Source organism: Prinia subflava, chromosome 4 (genome assembly GCF_021018805.1).
Source record: "Prinia subflava isolate CZ2003 ecotype Zambia chromosome 4, Cam_Psub_1.2, whole genome shotgun sequence".
NCBI classification, from domain to species: Eukaryota; Metazoa; Chordata; class Aves; order Passeriformes; family Cisticolidae; genus Prinia; species Prinia subflava.
This window is the reverse complement of record NC_086250.1, coordinates 12,801,232-12,826,589: the sequence shown is the minus strand read 5'-3', so window position 1 is coordinate 12,826,589 and position 25,358 is coordinate 12,801,232. Positions and strand designations below refer to the sequence as shown.

General features: G+C 46.3%; 3 protein-coding genes across 5 annotated transcripts in view; 2 read left to right on the top strand and 1 right to left on the bottom strand.

Moving 5' to 3' along the window:
• The first annotated feature begins 603 nt into the window (after positions 1-603).
• Positions 604-12,948, top strand: LOC134549682 (C-type lectin domain family 5 member A-like). Of its 3 annotated transcripts, XM_063395523.1 has the most exons (10): positions 605-799; positions 2,857-2,931; positions 3,471-3,557; positions 4,985-5,050; positions 5,964-6,106; positions 6,736-6,845; positions 7,372-10,353; positions 11,381-11,426; positions 12,290-12,433; positions 12,811-12,948. In XM_063395523.1, exons 1-7 carry the CDS (start codon positions 718-720, stop codon positions 7,520-7,522), a joined length of 714 nt encoding a protein of 237 aa, XP_063251593.1. In that variant the 5' UTR covers positions 605-717; the 3' UTR covers positions 7,523-10,353; positions 11,381-11,426; positions 12,290-12,433; positions 12,811-12,948. The 3 variants fall into 3 exon arrangements, with proteins under 3 accessions (XP_063251595.1, XP_063251593.1, XP_063251594.1); XM_063395524.1 differs by lacking the exon at positions 12,290-12,433 and having other exon boundaries at positions 12,811-12,909; XM_063395525.1 differs by lacking the exons at positions 4,985-5,050; positions 12,811-12,948 and having other exon boundaries at positions 604-799; positions 12,290-12,668.
• On the top strand, positions 12,851-19,736 carry LOC134549683 (C-type lectin domain family 2 member L-like). The gene is made up of 5 exons (XM_063395526.1): positions 12,851-13,095; positions 13,812-13,895; positions 14,688-14,872; positions 15,585-15,685; positions 17,338-19,736. Exons 1-5 carry the CDS (start codon positions 13,035-13,037, stop codon positions 17,453-17,455), a joined length of 549 nt encoding a protein of 182 aa, XP_063251596.1. The 5' UTR covers positions 12,851-13,034; the 3' UTR covers positions 17,456-19,736.
• Positions 19,341-25,358, bottom strand: part of LOC134549681 (killer cell lectin-like receptor subfamily F member 1) — an 11,241-nt gene continuing 5,223 nt past the window's right edge. Inside the window, exons 3-7 of the mRNA XM_063395522.1 lie at positions 24,742-24,840; positions 23,646-23,786; positions 23,130-23,281; positions 22,577-22,689; positions 19,341-21,969 (exon numbers count right to left, since the gene is read on the bottom strand). Coding sequence (XP_063251592.1) covers positions 21,840-21,969; positions 22,577-22,689; positions 23,130-23,281; positions 23,646-23,786; positions 24,742-24,840 — 635 coding nt within the window. The 3' untranslated portion in view covers positions 19,341-21,839. The remainder of the gene's footprint in view (positions 21,970-22,576; positions 22,690-23,129; positions 23,282-23,645; positions 23,787-24,741; positions 24,841-25,358) is intronic.

Here is a 25,358-nt window from a genome sequence, read left to right as displayed (position 1 = left end):
TTTTTATCATAGCAACTGGTATGGGCTACATTTTGGATTTGTGCTGGAACAGTATTGAGAACACAGGGTTGTTTTAGTTCTTGCTGAGCAGAGATTAAACAGAGTAAGAGTTCTCTGTTTGTCATCCCACCCCACGACTGAGGGGGCCAGGGGTGCACAAGGAGTTGAGAGGGGACACAGCTGACCCCAACTGCCCAGAGGGATATGACAAACCTGGAAAGCCAAGGGATTGTTTTGTTTAGGCTGCACTGTTCCAGTTGCTGCCTTTACATATTAAGCACCTTTTGTGCTTCCCAAAACAGGCTGGACCAGTCCCCCTTTCTGAATCCCCATTTGCCCCAGGATTCCCTTGTAGAAAAACAGACAATGTGTGTGAGCTGCACAGAGTCCACAGTGCTCAGGACACAGCTGGGCCAAGTGTTTCGTGTGGGTGTGTGAAGCTTTGGGAACTCAAGACACTTCCAATGCCAGAACCATTTCCTAACACAGGTGACTTCAGGGTGGCCATGTTTCATAATGCTACTGATATAAAACCCTGCGCCACCAAAAGCGGAAGTAGAAATAGACTTTTATTCTCATTAACAGTGTATGACTGTAAGAGTCAAGAACTTCCTCCTGAAGGTCAGAAGAGGGGAGAGCTCTTTCTCCTCTTGACCCAGCCCAGAACATCACTCTCAGAACAGCCCAGGGACAGAAAAAGAAGAAGCAGGAACAAGAATGGCAGAAAATGTCCTTTATGCTGACTTGAACTTGCCTGAATCAATCACACCCAGAATCCTGACAGTCACTGATGTCCAAGGTAGGTCCAGTGCTGAGCACTGAGCTTTCTTTGCATTCTCCAGTCTCTCTCCTACATATGTTGAGGGAGTTCCTTGGAGCACCAAAGTCCCAAAGAGCAGAAAAGAAATGTGATGACCAGAGCTGGGAAAATGTGGGCAGAGTGTCCAGATAGTGTTGTTTATATTTGCAAAGGCAAGTTGTTATAAGATCTGCTTTTCTCTTGCTAAGGTGCAAGTGTGAGGGAGCATCTCTGGTGCGATATTAAGAGTTGTTTTTATTTGTTTTGGAGACCATTCCAGAGCTGAATATTCCAGAGTTGGCCCAGGCCTGTTATCCCCCAGCAGACTGAGATTCCTGCAGCAAACTGCTCAGGATGAAGTGGCTCCTGTTGCTGGTGTTTGCAGCAGTCTCCTGCACAGCTGCTCCTGCTCCCTGAGCCCAGCAGGCATTGCCTGGAGCCTTCTTTTCCTGCCTGGCTGTACAAACTGCTTGTTTAATGCACAAGTGTGAAATGTTTCATGGGGCAGTTTAGTCTGATTTAGAATCAAACACTTTGCAAAATTCTAACCTATGATTTATCTTTCTTTAATGCACTAAATTTTTTTACATAAATGGTTTTGCACTGGTTTTGCAATATTTGCATAAAAATTGCTCCTGAAAATTAACAAGACTTTGTACAGTCTGTATTTAACAGACTTCAACTCTCTGTATTTAATTTTCTTTTTTCCTTCCTTTCTTTCTAACTCTCCTTTTGACTCTGACAGAAACTATTTCTTGCCATTGAGTGTTTGTCTTTTGCTCAAAGTGTGAACCCTCTGCATCTCTTTTCACATGGGTGGAGTTATTAACACCTCAGGAAAAAAGGTTTTACCACCCCTTTCAGTAGACGAAGTCAGGGCTCAATTGACCACAGTAGATGCCACCTGATTACAAATTTATATTTGTAATAATATAAATTAACCCATGTATTTATAATTTAACCCATGTATTCCTATTCAAAATTTTGATAGATTTCTAGTAACATTTTTATGTTTCTCTGCTTGTGCCTTTCAGGGAAAACCCTACCAACTCTTCTATGTGTTCACTGAATTTATGCACAAAATTTCCCAGATGTTGTCTCCATCTTCTGAAAAGAGCTCAAAACCCTGCGTTCTGTCCTTGCTCTGTACAGGGATAGAACCCGGGGGGCTCAGTGTTCTATATCACAATGACTTTGAGATTTATAACATTGCAACATCCTATTTTTGACTTTTTACCCACTTTTTATCTCCCTCTGACCTTTCTTTCCTCTCCGTATTTTTTCTTCCCTGCTGATTTGTATTTATTACCTGCAGATGATAGAACAGATTTAACTATTCTCCATATTATCTTGTTAATTTTGGTAAAACCTCAAACACCTCCAAATTTAGCACAATCTGCAGTTTTAAGGCTTTGATGTTTTAGTCATTCTCACCATTCCTGTCTGGATGAACAACCTTAGGCCACCCTTTGCTCTTCCCTCCCCTATTGTCAAGATTGACAATGTGGGTGTGTGCCCCTGTCCCCTTTGGTATTGTCTGCCGTGAAGAGAAACCAGATCTATTCCTGCCCTCTAGCAAGTGCTCCAAGGATGCAAGTGTCATCATGGAACATGGAATCAGAATATCCTGAGCTGGAAGGGACCCACAAGGATCATCCAGTCCAGCTCCTGGCGCTGCTCAGGACAGCCCAACAATCCCACCCTGTGCATCCCTGACAGCTCTGTCCAAATGCTTTTGGAGCTCTGGCAACCTTGGGGCTGTGACCATTCCCTGAGGAGCCTGTTCAGTGCCCCAGCACTCTCTGGGGGAAGAACCTTTTCTGATATCCACCCTAACCCTCCCCTGACACAGCTCCAGCCTTTCCCTCAGGTCCTGTCCCTGGTCACACAGAGCAGAGCTCAGGGCCTATAATGGAGAAAAATATAATTTGTGCATAGTTAACCACAGTCACATCAATCAGTTGCTGTCCTGTGTTCAGCATTTCTCACAATTTCAGTCATTTTTGATTAATTTATGTTGATTCGCAACTCTTACTGTGCTCTGTTCTTGTTCCCAGGTTCAGATTGTACCTATGCAGAAGTGAAAGTGAAATCCCAAGACACAAATGCTGCAGCAAACTGCAAATCATCTGGTGAGTTTAACTGTCTGATAAAGTGAGGGGAATTCAGACAAGAAGGGGAGAGATCCTAATGCCCCAAACATGCAGTGACACAAACCCATGAGGAGGCAGGAGGATACAATTGTCTGCTTTCCCCGCTCAGAGCAGGAGCAGCAGAGGTGTTGCATTCTGTGCCCCTAAACCTTTCCTGGCAAAGGAATAGAAGGATACGATGGGCCACACCCAGACATCCCCGAGCCCAAGCTCCTGTCCCCAGCAGCAGTGAAAAGTGAACAGAGGAGATGAGGAAGCAGAGGACGGGCATTTAAGGGTAGGACTCTCCTCCTTTTCATCTCTCCTCAAAGCTGTGGCAGACTGGGATCGGTTCAGTTCCCTGAGCACAGTGACCACAGCTGGTGGGGAAGCACCAGGACATTCAGCCTGGCTCCAGCCTGCAGGTCTGGAAGGGCCCATATTCCCAGTGTGAGCCTGAAAAGGGCACCTTGGAATGCAGAGGAAAGGTGCTTCTGTCCAGCTGTTGCCCTAATCTTTATTTGGCTGTCTCTCCGTAGGTAAAAGCTGTTGTTCCAGAAAACATGCTGCTATATTGGTGGTGATCATCCCTGTACTGGTCCTGGCCATATATTTAATAATCACATGTAAGTTCTTTTGTTGTCTTGTTGTCTTGTTATTACAGCAATTAATCTGTGTCTCTCTCCCACTGAGTGATGTCCAGGCCATGACATATAAAGCCAGTAGGAACAGAAGTTTGGTTTGAAGGCAAAGGACAGCAGTTTTTAGCCAACCACAGCTGTAAGAGGAAATCTGTAAGAATTGAGTGGTTTGAAAGTTCAAAATTCCAACAGATGAAAAAGCCAAAATCCAAATGAAAAACTGACAACATTCAAATGACAAAGAATTTATTGTACAAATGTTTTGAAGAAACAAGTCAAGGTTTGATAATGCCTACCACTAATATCATTGCTAACTGTGAGAATCACAGGTGAATCACAAGGTTGTATCATGAGACCAAGATGTCCATAACACCAAAAAGATTAAAGTAATTATGAACTAAAGTTCATTTGAAGGAGGCAACTAAATCACATCTTAAAGGAATTCCCTTCAGATCATAACATATTTTAAGCTACATAAAGAGATAAATAATATTTTGCTGAAAAAATCTTACTTCCATCAGAAAAAAAGATTAATAGACCCATTTGGTATTTCCTTTAAATGTTTTCAAGGAACCATTTTTAAATTTCAGATGATTTTGCTTGTTTCTTTCCATCCTTTGATAGCTAAGAAAGCTTGAGAAGCTTCCACAACCAATCACTCTCAAGTCCCAGAGTTTGCCACTCGTTCAGAGATGCACATGGGGAAGACATGGCAAAGCCTTTGATCCTTGGAACTTAAAAAATAGGGCTGGAGGAGGCAATTCATTCTTCTTTTTCAAGGCAAAGAGTTCAGTATTGATATCTGACAGTGCCCTGACATTTATAAAATGTCAAACAGCAAAGGGTGGGGCAAATTAAAAATAAATAATAAACCAGCACAAAATGAAAAAGTGTAATTTGCATTTAATACAGTTTTAACATGGAAAGAGTAGGCCTTAGACTTAGATCTGGGACTGGCTTTAGTTATAGTTTCTTTGTGGGGCTCAGTACTGCCTCAGAACAGCTACAAACCTGAAAAAATACTCCTAAGAAACTTGAGATGCAGCTCTTGAGAAATTAAATAAAGGTAGCTTTTAAGTTCAAGAGCACACAGGTTTCACCTGTGCTCCAAATAAAAACTGATTCATTTTGAGTTTATTCTAAGCTTTAGTTTTGCATGAATTTTCCATAGGGTCTTGTTATGCCAAATACACTGTTATTAAGATATAACCTGTTTAAATGAACTAAAGTGTTGCCTTTTACTCAGTGGAACCTGACCTGACCATTTTATGATTTTTATAGTAGAATCATGAACAAAGAGGCAGAGTTTGCATTCTGTGTTGGGTGAGGGGTGGTCAGAGAGGTCCAGCAGAGCTCTGACCGTGCATGTAGTGGTCATTCCTTGCAATCAGAAATTGTATTTTTATTTCCAGATGGTCCAACCACAGGCAGCCAAAACAGCTCAACAACATTGTCCCTTATCCCTGAAGAGGCACTAGGTAGGCAATCCTCTGTCATTCCAAAGGGATCCTCTGTCATTCCAAAGGGAGTTGCCAGAAGCCTGCTGGACTGATGGTTAAAAGGGACAGAAAAGGGGCTGTGTCAGGATTTTGTTCAGAAGGAAAACAAAGAACCCCTCTGCCATGTCAGGAATACAAACCTTACCCTGGGACACTCCCAGGATGAGCTCTGGAGCCCATGGAGGGTTTGCATTTGCACCTCCTTTGGAAGCGGTGCTGGCTCAGCCCTGCATTCCTGTTCCACAGGGAAGAACTGATGCCTCTCTGCTGCCTGAGCAGAGCAGTCTGAGGCAGGGAAGGGACAGGAGGAACAATCCCTTTGGTACCCCAGCAGCAGGGTGGACAGTGTGCCTGTGCTGCTTTCCCAAGGCCCCTCCATTGCCTGCCTTTGACCTCAATGCAATTCCATGCTGCTCTTTAGGAGCTGCTGGATCCCTAACCTAAGTGTCACCCGCAGGCCCTGTCTCCTGAATCCCACCCCCCTTTCCAGCTCCCCCTCTCCGCTCCTCTCGCTGCCCTGCCTGGTAATGCACACAAAGGTTGGTGCTTTCAGTAGCACCTCTGTTGCCCAATTCTGCATCAGGCAAACCAGACTTTGGGAATCTGAGAGCTGCTTTTGTGCCCTGAGCATTTCTCTGTATGCCCTGAGCAAAGATGGGAAAGGCTGGATCATGTTTGCTATGCTGCTCCCTGTCTGGCTCCTGCCTGATAGTTCTGGGCTGGTATCAGCTCCAGAGCCTGTGAGGAAATCCCTGGTGCTCTAGTGACAATTCTCAGCAGGAGCATCCAGGGATTTCTGTGGCTGGAATTGTCTCTCTGACCTCTCTTTTGTCATGGCATCCTTTGGTCAGCATGAACATGGATTTTCCACACCTCTTCTTCCCTTCTGCAGATTGCCCCTCACAATGGAAAAAACATGGGAGAAAATGCTACTTCTTCTCTCCAGAGAAGATAGAGAAGAACTGGAATGACTCCCGTAGAGAATGCTTTAACAGGGGCTCAGATCTGGTGATCATTGACAGCGAGGAGGAGCTGGTGAGATCCAACTCCCTGGGGCAGCTGCTCAGGGGACTGGAGCTGCCTGGCCAAGGGCTGAGCAGTGACACTTGTGCCTGCTCCTGTCATATGTCCTTGGGCTCTGGGACCTGCTGAGCCATGGACATGCCAGTCCTAGTAGTGGGATCAAAGCCCTGCACAAGGAGGGGTGTCCTGGCGCTTGGAGTCCTGCCCTTGGAAGCTTCTGTGTCCAGGCCTGGTCCCATGGGAAGGAGCAAACTCCCTACCCAGCTGGCTGGGGTTTTACAGGGATTTAGCACACAGGCCAAGGAGCTTGAACAGACACTGCTTTGTGAGAGCCATTGTTTGACAAAACCTAAAAAGGCTTTGCCACCCCCATCAGAAGGGAGAAAGGTCCCCAGGTATCAAGTCATACCTGTTAAACTACAAATTGCACCTATAATAGCACCACAGGTGTGTTATTACATTTGTTATATTCATAAGGGGCCTCTAAAATGGAGACATTCATCCTCTGGAGCTGTGGGCAGAGGTGCTGTGGCTGGATGCACACTGCACTCTCTGTGCTGACTGTTCAGCACTGAACTTTCTGTGCTTCTGGTGAAGAAAATGTCATTTTCATGTATTCCCATTGTTGGCTTCCTTTCCAGAGCTACCTTCGCTCAGAATCAAATTCTAGCTACTACTTACTTGGTCTCACATTCTCTCAAAATGAGCAGAAGTGGAAGTGGATCAACGACATGGAATATGACCCAGCCATGTGAGCTCATTCATTCAGGAAAATCCCAAAGCCAGAGCAAAGAGCAGAGAGCCCAAGGGAGATCAGGGACTGTAGTTTGGGGGAACCAGATTCCATGAGATCCAGGTGCTTCAGTACATGCCTGTGCCAGGGAAAGGGAGCCTTTCAGTGCCAGGGAACACAGGCCTGTCCCATCAGGGTGGCAAGAGAGGACACAGCTGTAGTTCTGCTGGGGAAGGAAGAATCTGACTGGATGCAGTTCCCCTGGGGGAAGGAAGGAGACAGGAGGCAGGGACAAGAGGGAAGGTGGTGTGAGCACCATTGGCTTCAGAGGGGACCAAAGCAGGGGAAGGTCTGGATGGGAAAGCATTGCCCAGAAACTTCTGTGGAGATGTGGAGAACAAAAGTGAGGAGCGGGAGGGAGGTTCCACCAAGGCAGTTCCTGGTCCTAGTGGCAGTAACACAGCTTAGCAGCCAGGCCAGGTGCCACTCTGCCTTTCACTGCATGTCAGGAATGTAATCAAATTTGACTTTTTCCCCTGATCAGGTTCAATATAAAGAGACAATACAGTGACTATCACTGTGCGGTCATTGGACCTCGTAAAGTAGAAGATGCATCTTGTGGTGGAAGCTCAACAACACAAAATATGTGTGAAAAAGCTGCAACAATGTTAAAAAGGCATCAGAAGGAGAGCTAAAACCAAGCAGGAACGTCACCCCAGCTTCCTATAGGAAATGTGGATGGGATGTATCTCATTTATCTTTAACTGCCCAATCTCTGCTCCCAGGGACTCCTGCAGCCTCTCTCCAGACTCGTGTCTAAGCTCAGCCCACCCTTTCCCGATGGTGTCTGAGCCTGGATGGATCCCCTCTGCAAGAGCTGGCACTGGCACACAGAGCCTGGGACTGTCCTATGCCAGAGGTGGCACTTCCAGGCAGGCACTGCCAGGGGAGAGGTGTCCAGGCTGGGGACAGGGGTGACCCCAAACAGATCCTGACTCTGCAAGTCACATCCATCCACAGCCCTGTGTTCCCAGCCCTGCCTGGGCACGAGGAGACCCTTTCCCACCTGGCCACAGCCTGGCCTTGCCTGCAGCCACAAGGGAAGGGCAGCACAGATTTCTGGTTGGGATCCAGTGGGGAAGGGCAATCCCACTCCTTGCCAGGATGGACAGGACAAACTGAGGCTGTGGATAAACCTTCCCCTGTCCCAGACTGTTCCAAGCACATACACGATCCCTGAGCCTGCGAGGGGAAATGGGAATCAGCCCAAGGGAAAGGATCCTACAGCAGCACAGCTCTGGACATAAAATCAGCTGCAGTCCTGTGTGGGGAAGGGAAGGGCACAGGATGGAGACCAGCAGAGACCAGCAAGGCCTGAAAAACAGTCCCAACAGAAGCTGAGCTGGACAGAAAACAGAACAATGAAACCCACAGTGACCTGTGAAGGAGCTGGTGAGAGCAACCTGCAGGGAATGGCAACAACATGCTCTGCCCTCTTTTCCTTGAGATCAATCACAGGAGGAAATGATGCCTGAGGGCTTTTCCTGCTCAGAAAAGTTCAAGCCAACAGCAGAAACAGCTGGCACCTGGAAAACAGAGCTGTGATCAGGAAACAGGGAATGTCACCAAAACTCTGCCCAATTGCTTCAGTGGCTCTTGAGACCCTGGGCCTTGTGTGACTCCAAGAATTATCCTTCTTGCTGTGTCCTTTCAGGCAGAATCATTCCTCCTTTATTGGTGCCTTTCATGGCTCTCTCCTTCAGCTGCAGGATGGAGAAGGCTCTGTGAAGTCCATGAAGAAGTGGCACTGATGGCTTCGTTTACCACTGGGGAAAAAAATCAATATTTTTGCTCAATCAAGAAATCTATACACAGCATGTTGTGGTCATTGGAAGGGAAAATGGAATCCTACAGGAAAAACTGTCTTGTTCTGACTTGAAAGCACACTTTGACGTCCCTCACACCAGCCATCCTCCTCACTGACTGCTCGCATCAACATGCTTTGGAAATGTATGTGCAGTTCTTTCCCTGACTTTCAATCCCCAAAAAACAGTGTAAGAACATGGAGCTGTAGCAGAACAGTCTGAGTGTCAGACCCCAGGATCTGCACTCTTATTCCAGAAGGAATCTGAGCTGGAGGGACTCTTTGCTTGCACTCATATTATTGGAGAGGGTAGGAGAGAATGCTGTGTTGTCTTATAGATTTCTGCCCTTCTATTTTCATATTCTAGCTGCTGGAATGTGCCCCCTTGGATCAGGTGCTCTCCTGAAGGCAGGCCAGGGAAAAGCCTCTGGCCCTCGGTTGGAGCCTTCAGCAGGCAGCAGAGGCAGCAGCTGTGCACCAGAGGGGTGGGAAGGGGAAACCGTCCTGGGGCCACTGTGGGACTGCACAGACTCCATCAAACCCAGAAAGACACAGGAAGCCTCTGGACTCAGAAGCAACTTATGGCTCAAGGAAATCCTACCAAAGGCAGAAGTTTGATTGAAAGTGCTTTGTTTCCTCTGCCTCTGTGTTGTTCTTGTTCACAGTTCTCTGATCTTGTGATCTGTTTTACAATAAACTTTCCCTTTACAGCTCGTGATTCCTGGATTACCTCTGGCATCCCTACTGCAAGGGAAGGGTGAAGCATTTCCTCCTTACTCTGGTTTGGTCAGGATCTAATCCTGATGCCGAGGCCAGGCAATCCCTAAGCAATCCCTACCTGATCTCTCACTGCTTCTGTGCCCAGTGCCTCAGAGAATGTCAGGCTGGTTTAATTCTTGCTGCAGCTGGGCAATGGATGACACTCCCTGGGACAGGCCAGGCTGGCAGCACCAGCCCCACAGGGGCACATCCTAGACACAGGACTGGCTCCATTAATGACCTTTATTGAGGAGAACCTGTGATGTGGATACCTCCAAGAGCTGATCCTCAGGGCTCATCTTATTTCCATGGACCTGTACCCCAACTGTATCTCAAACCAGCTGTGGTATTCGGGATACACTTGGTGGAAAACATGCTATGAGTATCTTGGCAAAAATCACTGCCAAGGGATTTTTGATTTTATTGTAGGAGAAAACAGTGAATGAAGGCAAGAAGAAACCACCCCAAACCATTAAAAAGCTCAGGAACTGTTGCATAGAAGTAACCAAGCAGAGCAAGACATGAATAGACATTTCAGAGAAGAGTGATACTTTATGCAAACAAAAGAAGTTCACGCAGTATTGCACATGCAAACAATTTTATCTGGTTCTAAATGACAAATTTACCAATGCAAGAAAAGGACCTCACTGCCAAATGGGCAGTTCAGGGAGGATGCACTGCCAATGCAGATTTGCTGTCAGAACAGCAAACAGGGTTCAGGACACAACAAAGAACACCCTGGAGGTAGCACTGACAGTGTTACACAGCTCACAGCAATCATTGGCAGATTGGGTTCCTTTTTAGCACACACTGGACTTTCTGGAATCATTTTGGATTTGTGGCTGAAAAGGCTTCAAACAGTGAATGATGTTTCAAGGTGCCAAGTGTGATGTTTGCTCTGTGGTGAGTCACTTATTCTCTAGAGAGAAATTCTGTCTTTCTTGGGAAGCAGTCCATGGGAATCTCATGGGGTTGAACAAGACCAGGTGCTGGTGCTGCACCTGGGTCAGGACAACCCCTGGGATCAATCCAGCTGGGGATGAGCAGAGGGAGCAGCCCTGGCAGGAGGACTTGGGGGTGCTGTGGTGAGAGCTGGCCCTGCCCCAGCCGTGTGTGCTGGGAGCCTGAACCCCCCTGTGCTGGGCTGCACCCAGAGCCCCAGGGCAGCAGGGGAGGGGGATTCTGCCCCTCTGCAGCCAGCCCTGGGCCCAGCACAGGAGGGACAGGGAGCTGCTGCAGCCAGGCCAGAGCAGGGACACCAAGGGCATCAGAGGGATGGAGCAGCTCTGCTGGGAGGAAAGGCTGAGGGAATTGGGATTGTTCAGCCTGGAGAGGAGAAGGCTTTGGGGTGACCCCACTGTGGCCTTGCAGTGCCTGAAGGGGACTTACAAAGAAAGAGGCAGAGTGACTTTTCACATGAGCAGATAGGGACAGGATAAGCATTAACAGTTTTGAACTAAAAGAGAAAAGATTTAGAGCAGATATTAGGAAAAAGTTCTCTGCTCAGGGGGTGGTGAGGCCCTGGCACGGGGAAGCTGTGGCTGCCCCATCCCTGGCAGAGTCCAAGGCCAGGCTGGATAGGGCTCTGAGGAATCTGGGATAGTGGAAGGTGTCCCTTGCCCAGAGCAGAGGGGTTGGAATTAAAGTCTATTCCAGTCTAAATCATTCCATGATTCTATGATCAGTGAGTGATAAAAGGCAATCAAAGATTATTTTGGATGGCAGCACCATAGGATCCAACTCTGACTTTTCAAGTCAGTACCATGAGAGCCCTCTTGTAAAATGCCATGCTTTTTCCTTAAAATGTTTGCATATTTCTCCCTATGTCATGGCGATATTTTAAAGTAATTTTCCAGTGAATCAGTTTGGAGGGTATTTCTGCCTTTAGCCTTCAAGAAATTCCTATCTTGTTTATTAACTTTCATTTTAGGAATTGTCTGGAGGCTTCCTGGCCAAACTGACCAGGGAAAGTGAAGGTGAGTCTCAGTTACAAGCATCTGGGGTTAATGACAGTAGTTTTGGAGGATCAGATGATTCACAGCTATGTTGACAGCATTTCTCAGGGGGTTTTTTTGCCAACCTAGAGTATCTCCTGCAGCTGTCAGAATTACCTTCTGTACTCATGGGTGAGGGTGAAGAGAGCGCTCACTTCTGAATGCTCTGTGGTTAAAAGCCACTGTGGTATTTTTGACCTCAGTGACAGGCAGGACTGAATGGCAGGAGCCCAAGCCACTCTTTCAGAGTGAAGGATGCTGAATAAGCTGTTCTTAGAATGCCAGCTGTGCACACCCCCATGCTCCACTGTCTCCTTGTATGTAAAACATGCTCTACATCAAGCAGGTACTGAACCTCTCTGCTGCCCTAGGTCCACACCCCACGCTCATCCTCTGCCCCTCTGGATTCGTGCCTTGCAAAACCTCTAGAAAAGTCTCCAGCTTGTGCTCTCTGCACCCTCTCTCCTGGGGATCCTCATTCCATAACCTCCCTGAAGCCACCATGCCTTAAGCCTTGTCACACATATCTTTTGGATTCTTCTTCATCCTTTTATCTTTCCTTTTCTTCCCCAGTGCCTTCCTAGGAATTTTGACCAGTCCAGCTCTTGCAGTTCAGTGCTTAAATGAACTTCTACTGCAAGCAAAGGCTAAAATCAACTGTAATTCAAATTATACTTATGGAAGTATCAAGTTTATATGGTTCTTTATAAGCTGTAAGCATAAACACCTGGAGATGATTTTCAGCAACTCATCACTGCTCAGTATCCTTGACAATGAAAGTAATTGGAGACTGCAGTGAAAGCTTAAAGTGTAACCCCTCCATACCCATGGTTTTTTGTTTGAAGTTTCCTGCCCTGGTAGAGAAGGATGCTTATTTTGGATAAACCACTGCTGAATTCCTCACCAGCCTCAGACAGAGCCCACATGATGACTTGGAGAGGGCTATGTTCTTCAGGCTGTTTGAACACACAGCACAGCCTGGATCTGTTGTAAGTACAGCAGTTATGGTGCAAAACCACCAGATGAAATGGATGATATGTATGGCCCTGTCTGCCAAACAATGGTGAAATTTCTATTGCACCTTCATCCCCACGGCTGGCAAGCCAGCATCAGCAGGCTTTATGCTCTTCTAGGTAAAGCAAGTCACTGGCCAGGTTTTCCAGAGAGGTTTAAGTAATCAGTGCTTAAATACTTGATTTTACTCTCCTCCTCCATACAAAAGAAGAAAATAAATAAGTATGAAATAAATAAAATTGGGAAAGAATATAAAAAAATCAAAACATCCGAAAAAAACCAAAAGCAAAAAAGAAAAGAAATCCCACCAGACAAAACAAAACCAAACCAGAGTGTTCTCTCTTTGCGTTAGTTCCTGGAATTTGCTGATGTCAGAGGATCCCAGCGAGATCTCGTAGGAGCCGACTTCTCCTTGAAAGCGTCCCCGTTTCCTATTTCTGCGGAGTTGCGGAGTGACTGTTCCCGGCCCACAGCCCGGCCGGGCCCCGAGCCCACGCTCCGTGCCCATGCCCCTGGGGGCCGCCGCACCCCGGGGCCGGCAGCGGGGCCGGCGGCGGCGCCCGGAGCTCCGCGCCCATGGGCAGCGGCGGCCAGCGCGGCGGCTCCGCGGGGCGCGGCACGGCCCGCAGCGCCAAAGGTGACGGGCGGGGGACACCGAGGGCCCCTGGGAGGCGGGGGGGGTCCGGGACATCCCTCTGGAGCGCGGGGCTGAGCCGGGATGCCGGTCCCGGGAGCGCATCCCAGGGCATGGGGAGCCGTGGATGCCGCCCCGCTGCAAACGCCCCGTGCGAGTGCCAGGAGAGGAGACCCTCCTTTGGAGCCCCTGGGACACCTCGTCCCGCCGCTGCCCCAGCACCGGGTACAGGGCAGTGGCGGGGCGGTGTGTGCTTCCACAGCCCTGCAGGGGACAGGGGAACAACAGGAGACTAAAAAGCTGTGATTGTGGGGTGAGACTGGGCATTTCTCAGAAGTGTTGGGCTCCAGAACTCCAGGCTTTTCCTATTTCACTTATCCATGACATGTTTAGGCACCAGGTCAGTACCAAACTTACTGTCCACCGTCGTTTTTCCCATGCTCGTCTCTTTCTCTTTTGATCACTTTAAGTTCTGGATGATGTAACTAAAATTTACAGTAACTCGGAGTTCTTGTTAGCTGAGTAGGCTTGTGAAGATAAGTTAATTGTCTCTGCTCCCAGCCTGCTCTCCACAGAGACCTACTCTTTTTTTTTTTTTTTTCTTTTTAAAACAGCTTTGTGGGTCCTAGGCTCTAGACCGGTGTAAGCTGTTTCTTATTTGTTGTTTTGGGGTTTTTTGTTTTGTTTTGTTTTTTAATTCCTTACATTTATTTTTTCAGGTCTATTCTCAAACATCTGGCTATGGCGAGCTGTCGCTGGAGTTCTTACTGCTGCTGTCATTTTCATTTTATGTATTCAGTTTGGTAAGTAAGGAATTTTAAAAGAAAATATAATTAGCAATAGAAATTACCAGAGTTTGGGGTTCTGTACCCAGAGGGTGGTGAGGCCCTGGCATGGGCTGCCCACAGAAGCTGTGGCTGCCCCATCCCTGGCAGTGTCCAAGGCCAGGTTAGATGGGGCTTGGAACAACCTGGTCTGATGGAATCTGCCCATGGCAGAGAGTGGAACAAAATGGTCTTTGAAGTAACTCCAAACCCAAGCCATTCTGTGATTTTGTGTGCATCTGTGATTTCTGTTTGAAACTGAGGGCCAGTGCTGCAGAAACAACTCCACATGCTTCAGTGGGGTTAGGGAGGGCTTTGTTTAGTCTTCGTGTTCTTTTGGTATCAAGTTTGTCACATCACTGTTGGTCTTAACCCAGGTTCAAGAAAACAAAAAACAACAGGATGATTGTCCTACCAATCTGCAGTCCTTCAAAAATGACGTTGTAATAAACAAAGTTATTAATTCAGCTGTGAGGAAGCAACACGTGCTAAAACTGGAGTTGTTGGGATTTTTAAGCTGTAGAAGAGTCCTTGGGTGATACTTTATTATCACCTTCTCACCTACTTCCACCAACGTGTCCCTGATCATCCTTTTAAGGATGTCAAGAAGCAGAAGGGTCCAGAATATATCATTAGTTTACAATAATCATTTCAGCTGGGCAGAAGTAACAATGCTGTGGCTAGACTGGGATTATTTTAGATGATGCAGTCAGAAAGTAAAACCTTTCCCAGCTGGAAGAAATGGGTAGATTGTTTTTTGTCTTTTCCCAGTAAACCCTTCTCTGGCCAAAGACTGTCCTGTGTGCCCTCCCCTGGACCTGTGTCCACCAGGCTGGCTGTACTTCCAGAGGAAGTGTTACTACCTCTCAGAGCCTGAAGCCACCTGGAACTCCAGCCAGAGCAACTGCTCTTCCCACAACGCTTCCCTCCTGGTCATCGAAAATCATCAGGAGCTGGTAAGGGAATCAAAGGGGGATGCTGCTTTCCTGCCAGTTCACTTCCAGGGAACTGCTGCTCCAGCCTCCTCAGCTGAACAGTTAGGAAGCTGATGTAAGAACACAATGAGTCACAGCCTGCAGAGGACTCTGTGCCTCTTCTCCCTGAAAACAGGAAACATCAGCTGGAGCAGTCGATGGTTTAGAAAATGTCCCAGTGCTTGTCTGAATTACATTTGGTGCTGCTCGCAGCTGTAAATACTCATATTGAAGGCATCTATCAGGGTAAACACTGTTGCATCTCATTTAGCTTTAATTAAACAAGTGTTTTCTCATAGTGAGATAGGTTAATGATGTACAAGTTGGTAAATACATTAATTGTGACCTTTGGAGTTAGGAGATAGTTACCCAAAAGGCAGCTTGGAGCATTCTTTTCTATATTATACCACAATATTAGGAAAGATTCCACCCTGCACAAAGGCCTAGGAGAATATATTCTTCTGTATCTGTCCCAGACTTTGATAGCCAACCTTGATATTTTAGAATAGCCTCTCTCTAGGTCAGTCAACCCTATCCCAGTCACCAGCCTCTGGATATTTAGCTTTTAATATTGTTTCTTCTGCAGGAAAGGCTAGATTGTTACTTTGCTTTTGCTCTGGATCAAAGACTTTGTATTTTCATAGCTGGACTGAGCATGCAGAACTTCTTTTCTCATGTGGGTTTATCCCTACAGAGCTTTATCATGAAGATCACAAAGCAAGACCCATGGATTGGACTCTATAAAAGAGATGAAGAGTTCTTTTGGGTAAATGGAAAAGCATTAGACAATGAACTGTAAGTTGATGTGGAAGGGTTTTGCTGGTGATATTAGATTATAGGGGAGTAAGAGAAATAATACAGAAATAGTGACTTGTAGAAAATATCTATTATTATGTTGAAGGGATGGTTATGGAGAGGGTATGGAATGCAATGAAGATTTTAATGGCATTGTTAAAATAGTGGCAGATGAAAGTTAGGGAATAAATTTGTAAAGCTGGGAAGCAACATGAGGCAGGCTTATGGTAACAGACATTAGAGAAAGTGAAAGTGAAACCAAGAGACAGCAAGATACCAATCGACGGGGGGAGGAAGGGAAGATTACAGTAACACAGATTCCTCATAATAGAACAGATTTTGCAAAAATACAAACCTGCATGTAAGCTGTGTGGGGTTTATAGCTAAGAGATTTGGGAGACTGTTAAGACATGTTTTTGTTTCCATAGAATGTTCCTCTGAAAGAGGCTGAGGGAGGGAAAGGAAGATGTGAATTTATGTTTCATGAGCTACTCTAAGACCAGGGCCAGGTGTTCAGTGCCACCAGGGCCAGGTGTGGGGCACTTTGTTCCTCTCCCTGGCAGCTGTCTCATCTCCTCAGAGGCTGCTGCAGCTCATCCTGGGGCAGCTCCTGACAGGAGTTGGCAGAATTACCATTGATAGGCATAAGCACTGAGATTTCACAAGTCTGAAATTACCTTAAGGAGTGGAAAATTAAAATACTTTTAAGTCTGTGCCATTACTGGTGGTGTGTGACTATATTTACTTCATCCCCAAGCCCTGAAGGCTTGATATGACAAAGGCATTTAATGTGAGATGTGAGGAACACGTGGGCACCTCAAACTGAAAACTGCAGTCCTTCCCACTCTTTTATCCCCTGTCTGCAATACAAACATCCCCTGATCCTTTCATTTTCTGTGAGGTTCTTCCCATTCTTAGATTTCTGCCTCAAACTGCCACTCCCGAAGGGGAGGGCAAACACCTTGATATCTAAGCTCAGCTGTTGCTACACTGGTGGGGATTTGTCCCTTGGCTTTTCCAGAGACCATTCCAGTTTGCTTGGCCTATCCACAGAACTTTATAGCACTCTCTTTGAAAACAGAGTTGCTGAAGGAGTTCCTTACCTCATATATAGGGACACCTATGGTGTGGAAACTGAGATTTGCTCCTTGTTTCCCCCTCAACCACTTAACCATTGTGCCTGTTGGGCTCTGAGGAAGGGAGAAATGAGAGATTCATTTGCTTCACAGCTTTTGCTGGAACGTTTTAGCTGTATAGGAGGATGTGCAAGGTGCTGGTGCTCAACCTAATGCTGTATAGGAGGAAGTGCAAGGTGCTGGTGCCCAACCTGATGGCTCAGCATCCCTGAGAAGGGCAAATCTGAGTTTCAGTCTCTGTTCTAAGGGTGTATTTCACAGTAAGTGACCATTAAACAAGATACAGGAGTACTGCAAGTCCTGGATTTTGTATCCTGGGCACAAGATACCATTAAAAAAAGACTATCTCCACTGTGTTCTCTTCAAGGCACAAAACATCATCCTCCTGTGGTGCTTTGCCTGAGACAAATCAGGCTTTATTCAAAGAGAGCCTGAGGTGCCCATGGCTGCCTTTGCTCTGCTGCAATATTTGATTGTGGGTGTCCAAGTAACGCTGTCTTCCCTTATCCCTCACAGGTTTGAAGTAAAAGGCTCTGGAAGATGTGCCTATCTGGAGTCCAAAGGAGTTTCAGCCTCAGGATGTTATTTAACCAGGAAATGGGTCTGTAGCTTGAGTATCAACTCAGCACAATAAAGTGGGCCAAGCCACCACCCCTGACACTCAGAGCTCTGATATGATGCCTACACAGGCTATGTCTGTGCTTTGGGACCCAGGAATGTGTCCCAGCCCCTACCTGGAGCTGAATGACTTTTCTGGTAGCCAGAATTCTTCACCCATGGATGAAGGCTTTAAAGATACAATTTAAAAGAATCTCTTCAGCACGTTGATAATTCATTTCCTTGCCCCATTTTTCCAGCTGTACTGCCCAGTTTCTTTTTGTTGGGCCATCAGTATTTCTTCCATTTACTCTTCCCTTGTAGGAGCAGCTGCTCTTTCTTTCCCTTTTGGGTGTGCAGTTGGAGGGGTTTGTTCTGCTTTTCCTTTCGCCAGGCTCTGTGCAGGGATGGGTGGTGAAGTGGAGGAGTGCCAGTGCCTCCTGGATGCACGGTAATGCAGAAGTGAACACTGTTGTTTTAGACAGGATCACAGCAGATTCCTCTCTCCATGGTTGATGGGATGCACCTTGCATTGTATTCCATGTTTTGTTAATGTTATGTTACATTAATCTTGTTAAATCATGCTGATAATGCTGTCAAACTAATTTATGTAGCTGCACTGCACCTGAAGTTACCCTCACAACACTTTCTTTAGCCAAAAAAAGGTCACAATAGATAAGAATGCTTATTTACCTGAGCATCTGCATGATGGGGAGAGAGAAGAGTTGGAACTGAAAGAGTGATGGTGAAGCTGCAGGCATTAATGTACAAAGGTAGAAACAGTCCTCAGTGCAAGGAGGCAAAACCAGGAAAAGATAATGAGAGAATTAACAGCAAGGGATGGTTCTCTGTGTTTTCCTCATGCCCTGTGCCTGTCACAATGTGAGGCTTCTGAGCAAGGGGGACATTTCCAGATGGACAGTCAGTGTTTCCTTGTGTAGGTGACATTCTCAGCAGCAGCCTCCAGTGCTCCTGGATTGCTGGGAGCCTGAACAGAATTAGGGCACAATCCCTCTGATTGTCTGAGTCCCACTCATATCTAGCAGGTTATCCAAAGATTGAAAGTGTCATTTGACCCAGAGGAAGTATTCCTGGAAGGAATATAACTATCAAGTTTCTAAAACAGGAAGAATGGGAAGTTCACCTTTATTATTCTCTGTGACAGAAGGACTTGACTGTAGCAGGACCATGTACACGGATACTTGTAGGAGAAGGGGGTACAGGGACCTTGCCCCTGATAAATAACAGCTGTGTTAATTACCCAATTCCAATAAAGATAAGTGTGATAAAAGGCAGTGGGTTAGCTGCTGAGGGGAGGATCATGAAGGAGGAGGAACCTTGAAGAAGGGGGAACATGAGGATAATGAAGAAGAAGGATTCTGAGGAGAGAGAATCACTGCTCTGAGGTCAGTCTGGGTCTGCAGTTAGAGCCTGTTGTTGGAACCTGCAGTCACAGTCTATCTAGGTAAAAGCCTGCATTCAGGATCTGCAAACTGATACCTGCAGTCAGAGTTTAGCAGGAAATAACCAGCAGTCAGAGGCTGCAAGGGAAACCTACAGTAGGAGCTTGCTGCAGCCAGAGGCAGTGAATAGTTGGAGTCAGGATGGCTGAGCTGTAAAGAGGAATAAACCAGGACCCTTTTCATGCTGTGATAAACAAGAAGTCTGTCCCTTGGCTCATTTCTACTCTCTAACAAGAGGGCTGCTGCAGCAGATACTGTTAGCAACTTGTGACTTTCAGATGTTTGTTGCCATGAGCTTTTTCCTGTGTGTCAAGTGCTCATATTGAAAGAGAATGTGCAGCTTCTCTCACGCCTGTTAATGTAAACATTGGCCATGTTTTGCTGTCTTTCCTTGTTTACATATTTCTAGATGGGAGGAGGAAAGGTAACGGACAGTTAGTTGGGCCAGTGGGATTGAAAAGTGGGAATTTAATCCTCCAATGGATGGACATTATAGTAGGTGTATATAAGTTTCTTTTGTAAATAAACTGGAGGAGTTCCTGCCTCCTGCTTGGATCTGTTCACAACCCAGAAAATGTCTCCTGAGTTCCTCTCTTATCATCAGGATCAGCTGCGGCAGATGTTTATTAAATATAATCACTAATTTTGCTGGATTACACTTTTCTTAATTGCATATATTCTTTATAGGTACAGTAACAGGACTCTACAGTATGAAAAGTCTAATTATCTATTAATTTATATATTGGGGGAGTGTGTTACACTGCAGTGTTTTTAAATGTACCTGGTTCTGAAGGAAATGGTATGTGCAATACTCCTGAAAAGATACTTAATAAATATCTTTACAGAGCCTCTGAATTACAGTGGTTTGTATCTAAATATTAGGACATTAAAAGTATTTTTCATTTCAGTAAAAAAAACAAACCCTGAAGCAAAGCAAAATATTCAGGTTTGAACATGAAAAAATCTTTAATCATAATGTAGGGACTGACATGAAACAGGACATTTGATCCAAAAAAGAATGTTTTTTCCTTTCTAACACCTCATAATGGGTCAGACTTTTAACAAAAGGTTACAGTGAAAGCGCTTCCAGAATCTGACTCCTCAGGGATGCAATGAACATCTTCAAGGACATTAAGAAAAGAATGGTCAAGCTGCAAACTCTGCCAACTTGCTTTACTCAGAGGGGAGTTTGATGAAGTGCTTCAATGCCAATTTCTTTTTCTTTTTTTTTTTTCTTTTTAAATAAGTGCTTAAATTGCAGGTAAGAGTTTCACTAAGGCCCTACAAAGATTTGTTTATTACATGAATAATAGCAAGAAGGCCCAAATAGCATCTAAACACCACAACTAATTTGAGAGGAGCCATCATGCAGGAGTTTGTTTTTCTTGTTAAACTCAGCACGAATCAAGAAAGATCTGCCAAAGAAACCAGCAATTGTCCACTCCACTGCATGAAGAATGATGTGCTGTGAGTACCCTGAAGTGAAAATTTCTCAGCAGTGGGAAATTATCTCTCTATAAAGCATGTACTATATAGGTATAGATGATTAGCTTCCTCATTTCAGATTTCTTCCTTTTCTTTGCTTCTCTATCTAGAATGAACAAACCAATCCTCTTCCCCCACATGCTGTGCTGAGTTTGGGGGATTTTTGTTGTTTCCTCTTACATAACAGCAGTTTCTCATGTGTCTTGAGCTGCTAATGCTGCATTCTGCAGGATAAATCTGTGCTGAGATGTTTTTGTTGTTGTTGTTTGAAGGGAAGTCCCTGAGGGTGCAGTTCAGTTTTTAATCTGCAGCCCTGAAGAGCTGGACATTAACCCTCCCCAGGCATGTGCAGGTATGAAAAAAAACATCTCTGTGAAACTGCAGCTGCCTTTGAGCCCATCACAGCAAATATGAGGTAAAGGCTCACCATCTCAAAAGCCATGTTAGCCTTGTTTCTCTTTCTCATTGCTATAAGGATTTAAATACCAGTCAGTGCCATTTTGTTAGAGCAGCACCCTCAATTCATGACATTTCTTCATTTTTGTCAAATATGTTTATCTAATAAAGGCTCTAGGTCAGGCTGCTCTTAGCATTTTTGTGTTCTAGACCCAGAAATCGCATTTATTCATGGCACTTCAATGCCTAAGTAATGCATTTACTGAATGCACTCCCAGGCATTAGTTTCACCAGTCTTTGGCTTTGGTACTTCATCATACCATAACTGTGGTTGGAATTTACAATATAAAAAGACCAAATGCAGGTGGAGAGGAAGGTTATCAACTTTACTTCCTTGCACTGCAATGTTGTCTTACAGTCCCAGCCCTTTCCCTAGTTAATCCCTTCAGATTTCAGGGCACAGCACCAGAAGAAGAGGGGAGCAATCAGCAGATTAACCACAATTGTTACAGGTCACTCCATGCCTGGTCTGCTGTCTACACCCAGTAGCTGTGCAGCAGCTTTGCATTAGACACTGTCCAATAAATGCGTTTTTTTCCAGCCCTCAAGTGGCTTCTGTGAGTCACAATTAGACCCCAGGGAAAGAAACCAAAACCACAAACTTCAGAAAACACTAAAATGCTGAAACCCAAACAAGAAGTCCTCAGCTCAGCAGCTGCCTGTGTGCAGGGGTGACAGCAGTGGGCCCAGCACACCCTTCATATCCCACAGGGGCCATAATTCCTGCACATCACACAGTTCACGTGCACAGTGCTCCTCCTCACGAGTACCTCTTCTCCTCTGACCTTTCCTGAGGCAGCTGCTGCCAAAATCTGTTTTTGTGAAGGCTCAGCACCCCAAAATCCTCCTGTGACAGCTTGCAGCCCTGTTGTAGGACCTGTCTTCTGACTTCTTAGGGAGCACAGCAAAGTGCAAGTTTCCCTGCAAGTCTGATAAAAATTATTTACATCACAAGCTGGTTGGTCTGTAAAATGGGTCTTCTGACAAGAAGCTCTGCCTGTTGTCTGGAAATGTGGCTCAGAGCACCAGCAAGGTTGCGTTCTTCTTACAGATCCACTCCTTTAACGTCTGGCAATCATCTCTCTGGATCACATTTTTCCTTCTGTAAACAGCACAGTTCTTGTCAGCCTTGCTTTTTAGAGCTGTCCTGTTGAGAGACCAAAAGAAATGCAGTTGCCAGCTTTAAACTCAGCACTGGTTAAAAATCCTGGTGGTGCTCTGAGTGAGGGGTTGGATGGTGCTCCCTCATCCACACCCTTGAAGCACAGCAGCTGTGCAGAGGTGGGCTGGGCACCCCCAGCAGCGACTGCTGGCCTTTGAGGGATGGGTGCTTGGCATTATTAGGAGTACAAGGATAAGGATCCTCCCCATGCAGCCACAGTGCTCAAGAAGCTGCACAGATCCCAGCCAATGCCTGTATGTGACAGGCATCACCTTCAACAGAGGCAGGCAGCACGTGGTCTGTAAAGTGAGAGCTGGCAGGGATCTCAGCAGAAGTGTGTTATAATATCTCTGCATTAATAAACGTATGAGCTGTGGCTGTGCTTGGTCCTGGAGGCAGAAATCAGTTTCCAAAAGTGCCCAGCAGGAACTTGTTGACCTGGAACTGGCCATGAAATAGACTCTGAATATTACCTGAGGATGCAGGGTTAGATTTGCGCTTTAGGTAATTAGCTCAGATTCAGAGTTGTATTTCCAAGCAGGGATCCCACACTTTGCTTTCCCAAAGATATCCTCCCCCCACAAATCATCACCTCTTTTCTTTTACTCTGTGATCTCCCACTGAACTCAATGTTTTCTCCATGTCTTCAGTGTCCAAGTCAATCCAGATATATTTGGTATCTTTGTCTTTTTTGTCTATAAATTCCTGTGAAATTATTAGAAGGATGTTACTTGACAGAAGAGCTTTCCTGCTCTGCCCAGCTCACTCCCCAGCCTCATGCACAGCTTTTATTTCCTCTTGCAGAGCAAGGACAGGGATGCAGCCAGGGCAGAGCAGGCCCTTACATCAGCCCACACACATGACCTCTCTCCCAGAGCCAAGAGGAAATGAGTGGAAAGTCCCCAGCATTTCCTCTTCCCAGTCAAAACTACTCTGGCTTCCACACTTGGCACATCTTGTGCTTCTCGTCTTCAGCTCTGCTCTGCTGACATTCCCAAACCCAGCTCCTGTGCAGGGAGAGTCAGATGCTTTCCCTGATGGGGTCCTGTATGTCTAAGTGTACTCTTGACATCCAGGCCGTTTTCTCTTGGAGAAATGTTTGACTGAGGCCTGTCACACGCTTTTAGGGCTGCTGCAAGACTCACCATCTCAATTTCATCCTCAATGACCAGCAGCTGGGATTTCCTGGCCAGGCAGTTTTTCCAGCTGTCCTCCCAGCTCCTGGTCTCCTTGGAGAAGAAGTAACATCTGCCCCTGTTCAGCTGCCACCCAGGAGGACACAGCTCACATGTTGTCCCTGTGGGTGGACAGGGGAACCTTTAGCTCCTACAATGGATGGAATTCCTCCCCCTGTTTATGAACCATTGTCTGGAAAGTGTTCTCCAGGACAAGAGGAGGATATATGGCATTTCTGACAGCAGCTCCTGGCAGAAAGAAATGTAATGAAAATACTGGAAACTCTATATCAAAAGATGAGCAAGACCATCATGATTAAAATGTTGGTTTAGATTTTGTTATCAGTGCTCTGCAGGAGCACCATCCTTCCTGGGTAGCACCAGTGAGTTCCCATAAACCACAGGGTGTCAGAGAAATGAGAACAGAGACAACAGAACTGTGCACATCACACACCCTCTATACTGGAAAGGACTAACTTGCCTCACCCTGTCCATCTTCACACAGCTCCTCCTTGAGCCGTCTCAGGAGCACTGATGAGGTGGTCCTCTCTGAAGAAATGTCACTGCCAGTGTTGTTCAGACCATACTGGGGCAAACTTGCTGATTTCCCTCCTCTGGCCTTCAAAACTGGAACAGCCCAAAGTCAGAAAAATAAGAGAGAGAGGTCATGGTTAACAACAAGGATAAGGAAATGCAGTCTTTGTGCCCAGACTGTGAATGTGAGGACGCTTCTGTGTACACTGCCTGGTACAGAAACAGTTATGAGCAAACTCAGTGAGTAAAGCTCAGTGAGTAAAGCCCTACTGAGGAGATGTACACGGAATGGCCTGGCTTGGAAAGACTTTAAAGATCATTTCATTACAAACCCCTGCCACAGGCAGGGACACCTGCCACTATCCCAGCTTGCTCAGAGCCCCATCCAGCCTGGCCTTGGACACTGCCAGGGATGGGGCAGCCACAGCTTCTCTGGGCACCCTGAGCCAGGCCCTCAGCATCCTCACGGTGTCCCAGCTACAGCTGGCCTGTAAGCTGCACTGATAAATTTGGCCATAACAGACCCCAACTCCCAGCCTAGCTCGTTAAAGAGTAGAAGTGAATGAGTCCCCGAGTAAGACAATGATAAATTGGATTCAAACTCAGACAGGGGACCCCAGCCAATCCCGTTCAATCCTGAATGCAGATATCTATTTGGCCAGTGAGCTGGGTGGTGCTGAGATCTCGGCAATCAGGTGTTCAGCACGGGAATTTTGAACTCCCTATAAAAAGGGCATCCATGGATAAACATTGGCCGCTATCGCATGATCTCAGCGTGTTGAGCCGTGTGCCTGTCTCCAAATCTGCGGCCAAATGCAACATAACAGAGAATGATTTCTTCCTCACATCTAATCTAAACCTCCTCTCTGTCAGTGTGAAGCCATTGCCCCTTGTCCTGTCACTCCCTTGTCAATAGCCTCTCATTTCCTGTATTTGTGTGTAAGTCGACACCTTTCAGTACGGCACTAAGGGAATTTTTCTCTCAGCTCTTTCAGAGGTTTAACCATGTCTGCAATGAAGAGCTGAACAGGAGGTAGGATCTACTCACATTGCTGGGTTTGTATGGCCACGACTCCCAGTAGGATGAGCAAGAGGATTGCCAGGACCAGCGCCACATAGAACCAGGCTGAGCACCTGCGCTGGCAGCCTGGAGGGAGGCAGGAGGAAGAGCAGCTTAAGGTCCTGGCACTCTTAAATTAACACTGGGGAAACACCAGGGAAATCATCTGCCTAAAATCAGTGAGGATGCAGTGGCATTTCACGTATTAAAAATTTGCATCCATTTTGCATACATGGACGTGAAATCAAAATATTTGGTCACATGGAGCAAGTGACTGTCAACCATTAAGAATCTGCCTTTTCTCCTTTAACTTATTTCTCTCAAGCATTGCCTCCTCCCACCTACCCACACACACCCTGCAGGACCTTGCAGAGCAATCCAGGGAAAGTATCAACGATGGGCTGTGGTGTCAGGCATGGGCTGTGGTGTCTGTCAGGGATGGGTTGTGGTGTCAGGGGTGGGCTGTGATGTCTGTCAGGGATGGGTTGTGGTGTCAGGGGTGGGCTGTGATGTCTGTCAGGGATGGGTTGTGGTGTCAGGGGTGGGCTGTGATGTCTGTCAGGGATGGGTTGTGGTGTCAGGGGTGGGCTGTGATGTCTGCCAGG

What these genes read in the sequence shown, in the direction of transcription:
- LOC134549682 (XM_063395523.1), top strand. Translation starts at nt 718, where the DNA reads ATGGCAGAAAATGTCCTTTATGCTGACTTGAACTTGCCTGAATCAATC. An exon ending in CATATATTTAATAATCACAT is followed by an intron (nt 3,558 to 4,984) that starts GTAAGTTCTTTT and finishes TTTTATTTCCAG; the next exon opens with ATGGTCCAACCACAGGCAGC. An exon ending in ATGGAATATGACCCAGCCAT is followed by an intron (nt 6,846 to 7,371) that starts GTGAGCTCATTC and finishes TCCCCTGATCAG; the next exon opens with GTTCAATATAAAGAGACAAT.
- LOC134549683 (XM_063395526.1), top strand. Translation starts at nt 13,035, where the DNA reads ATGGGCAGCGGCGGCCAGCGCGGCGGCTCCGCGGGGCGCGGCACGGCC. An exon ending in TCGAAAATCATCAGGAGCTG is followed by an intron (nt 14,873 to 15,584) that starts GTAAGGGAATCA and finishes TTATCCCTACAG; the next exon opens with AGCTTTATCATGAAGATCAC. An exon ending in AAAGCATTAGACAATGAACT is followed by an intron (nt 15,686 to 17,337) that starts GTAAGTTGATGT and finishes TATCCCTCACAG; the next exon opens with GTTTGAAGTAAAAGGCTCTG.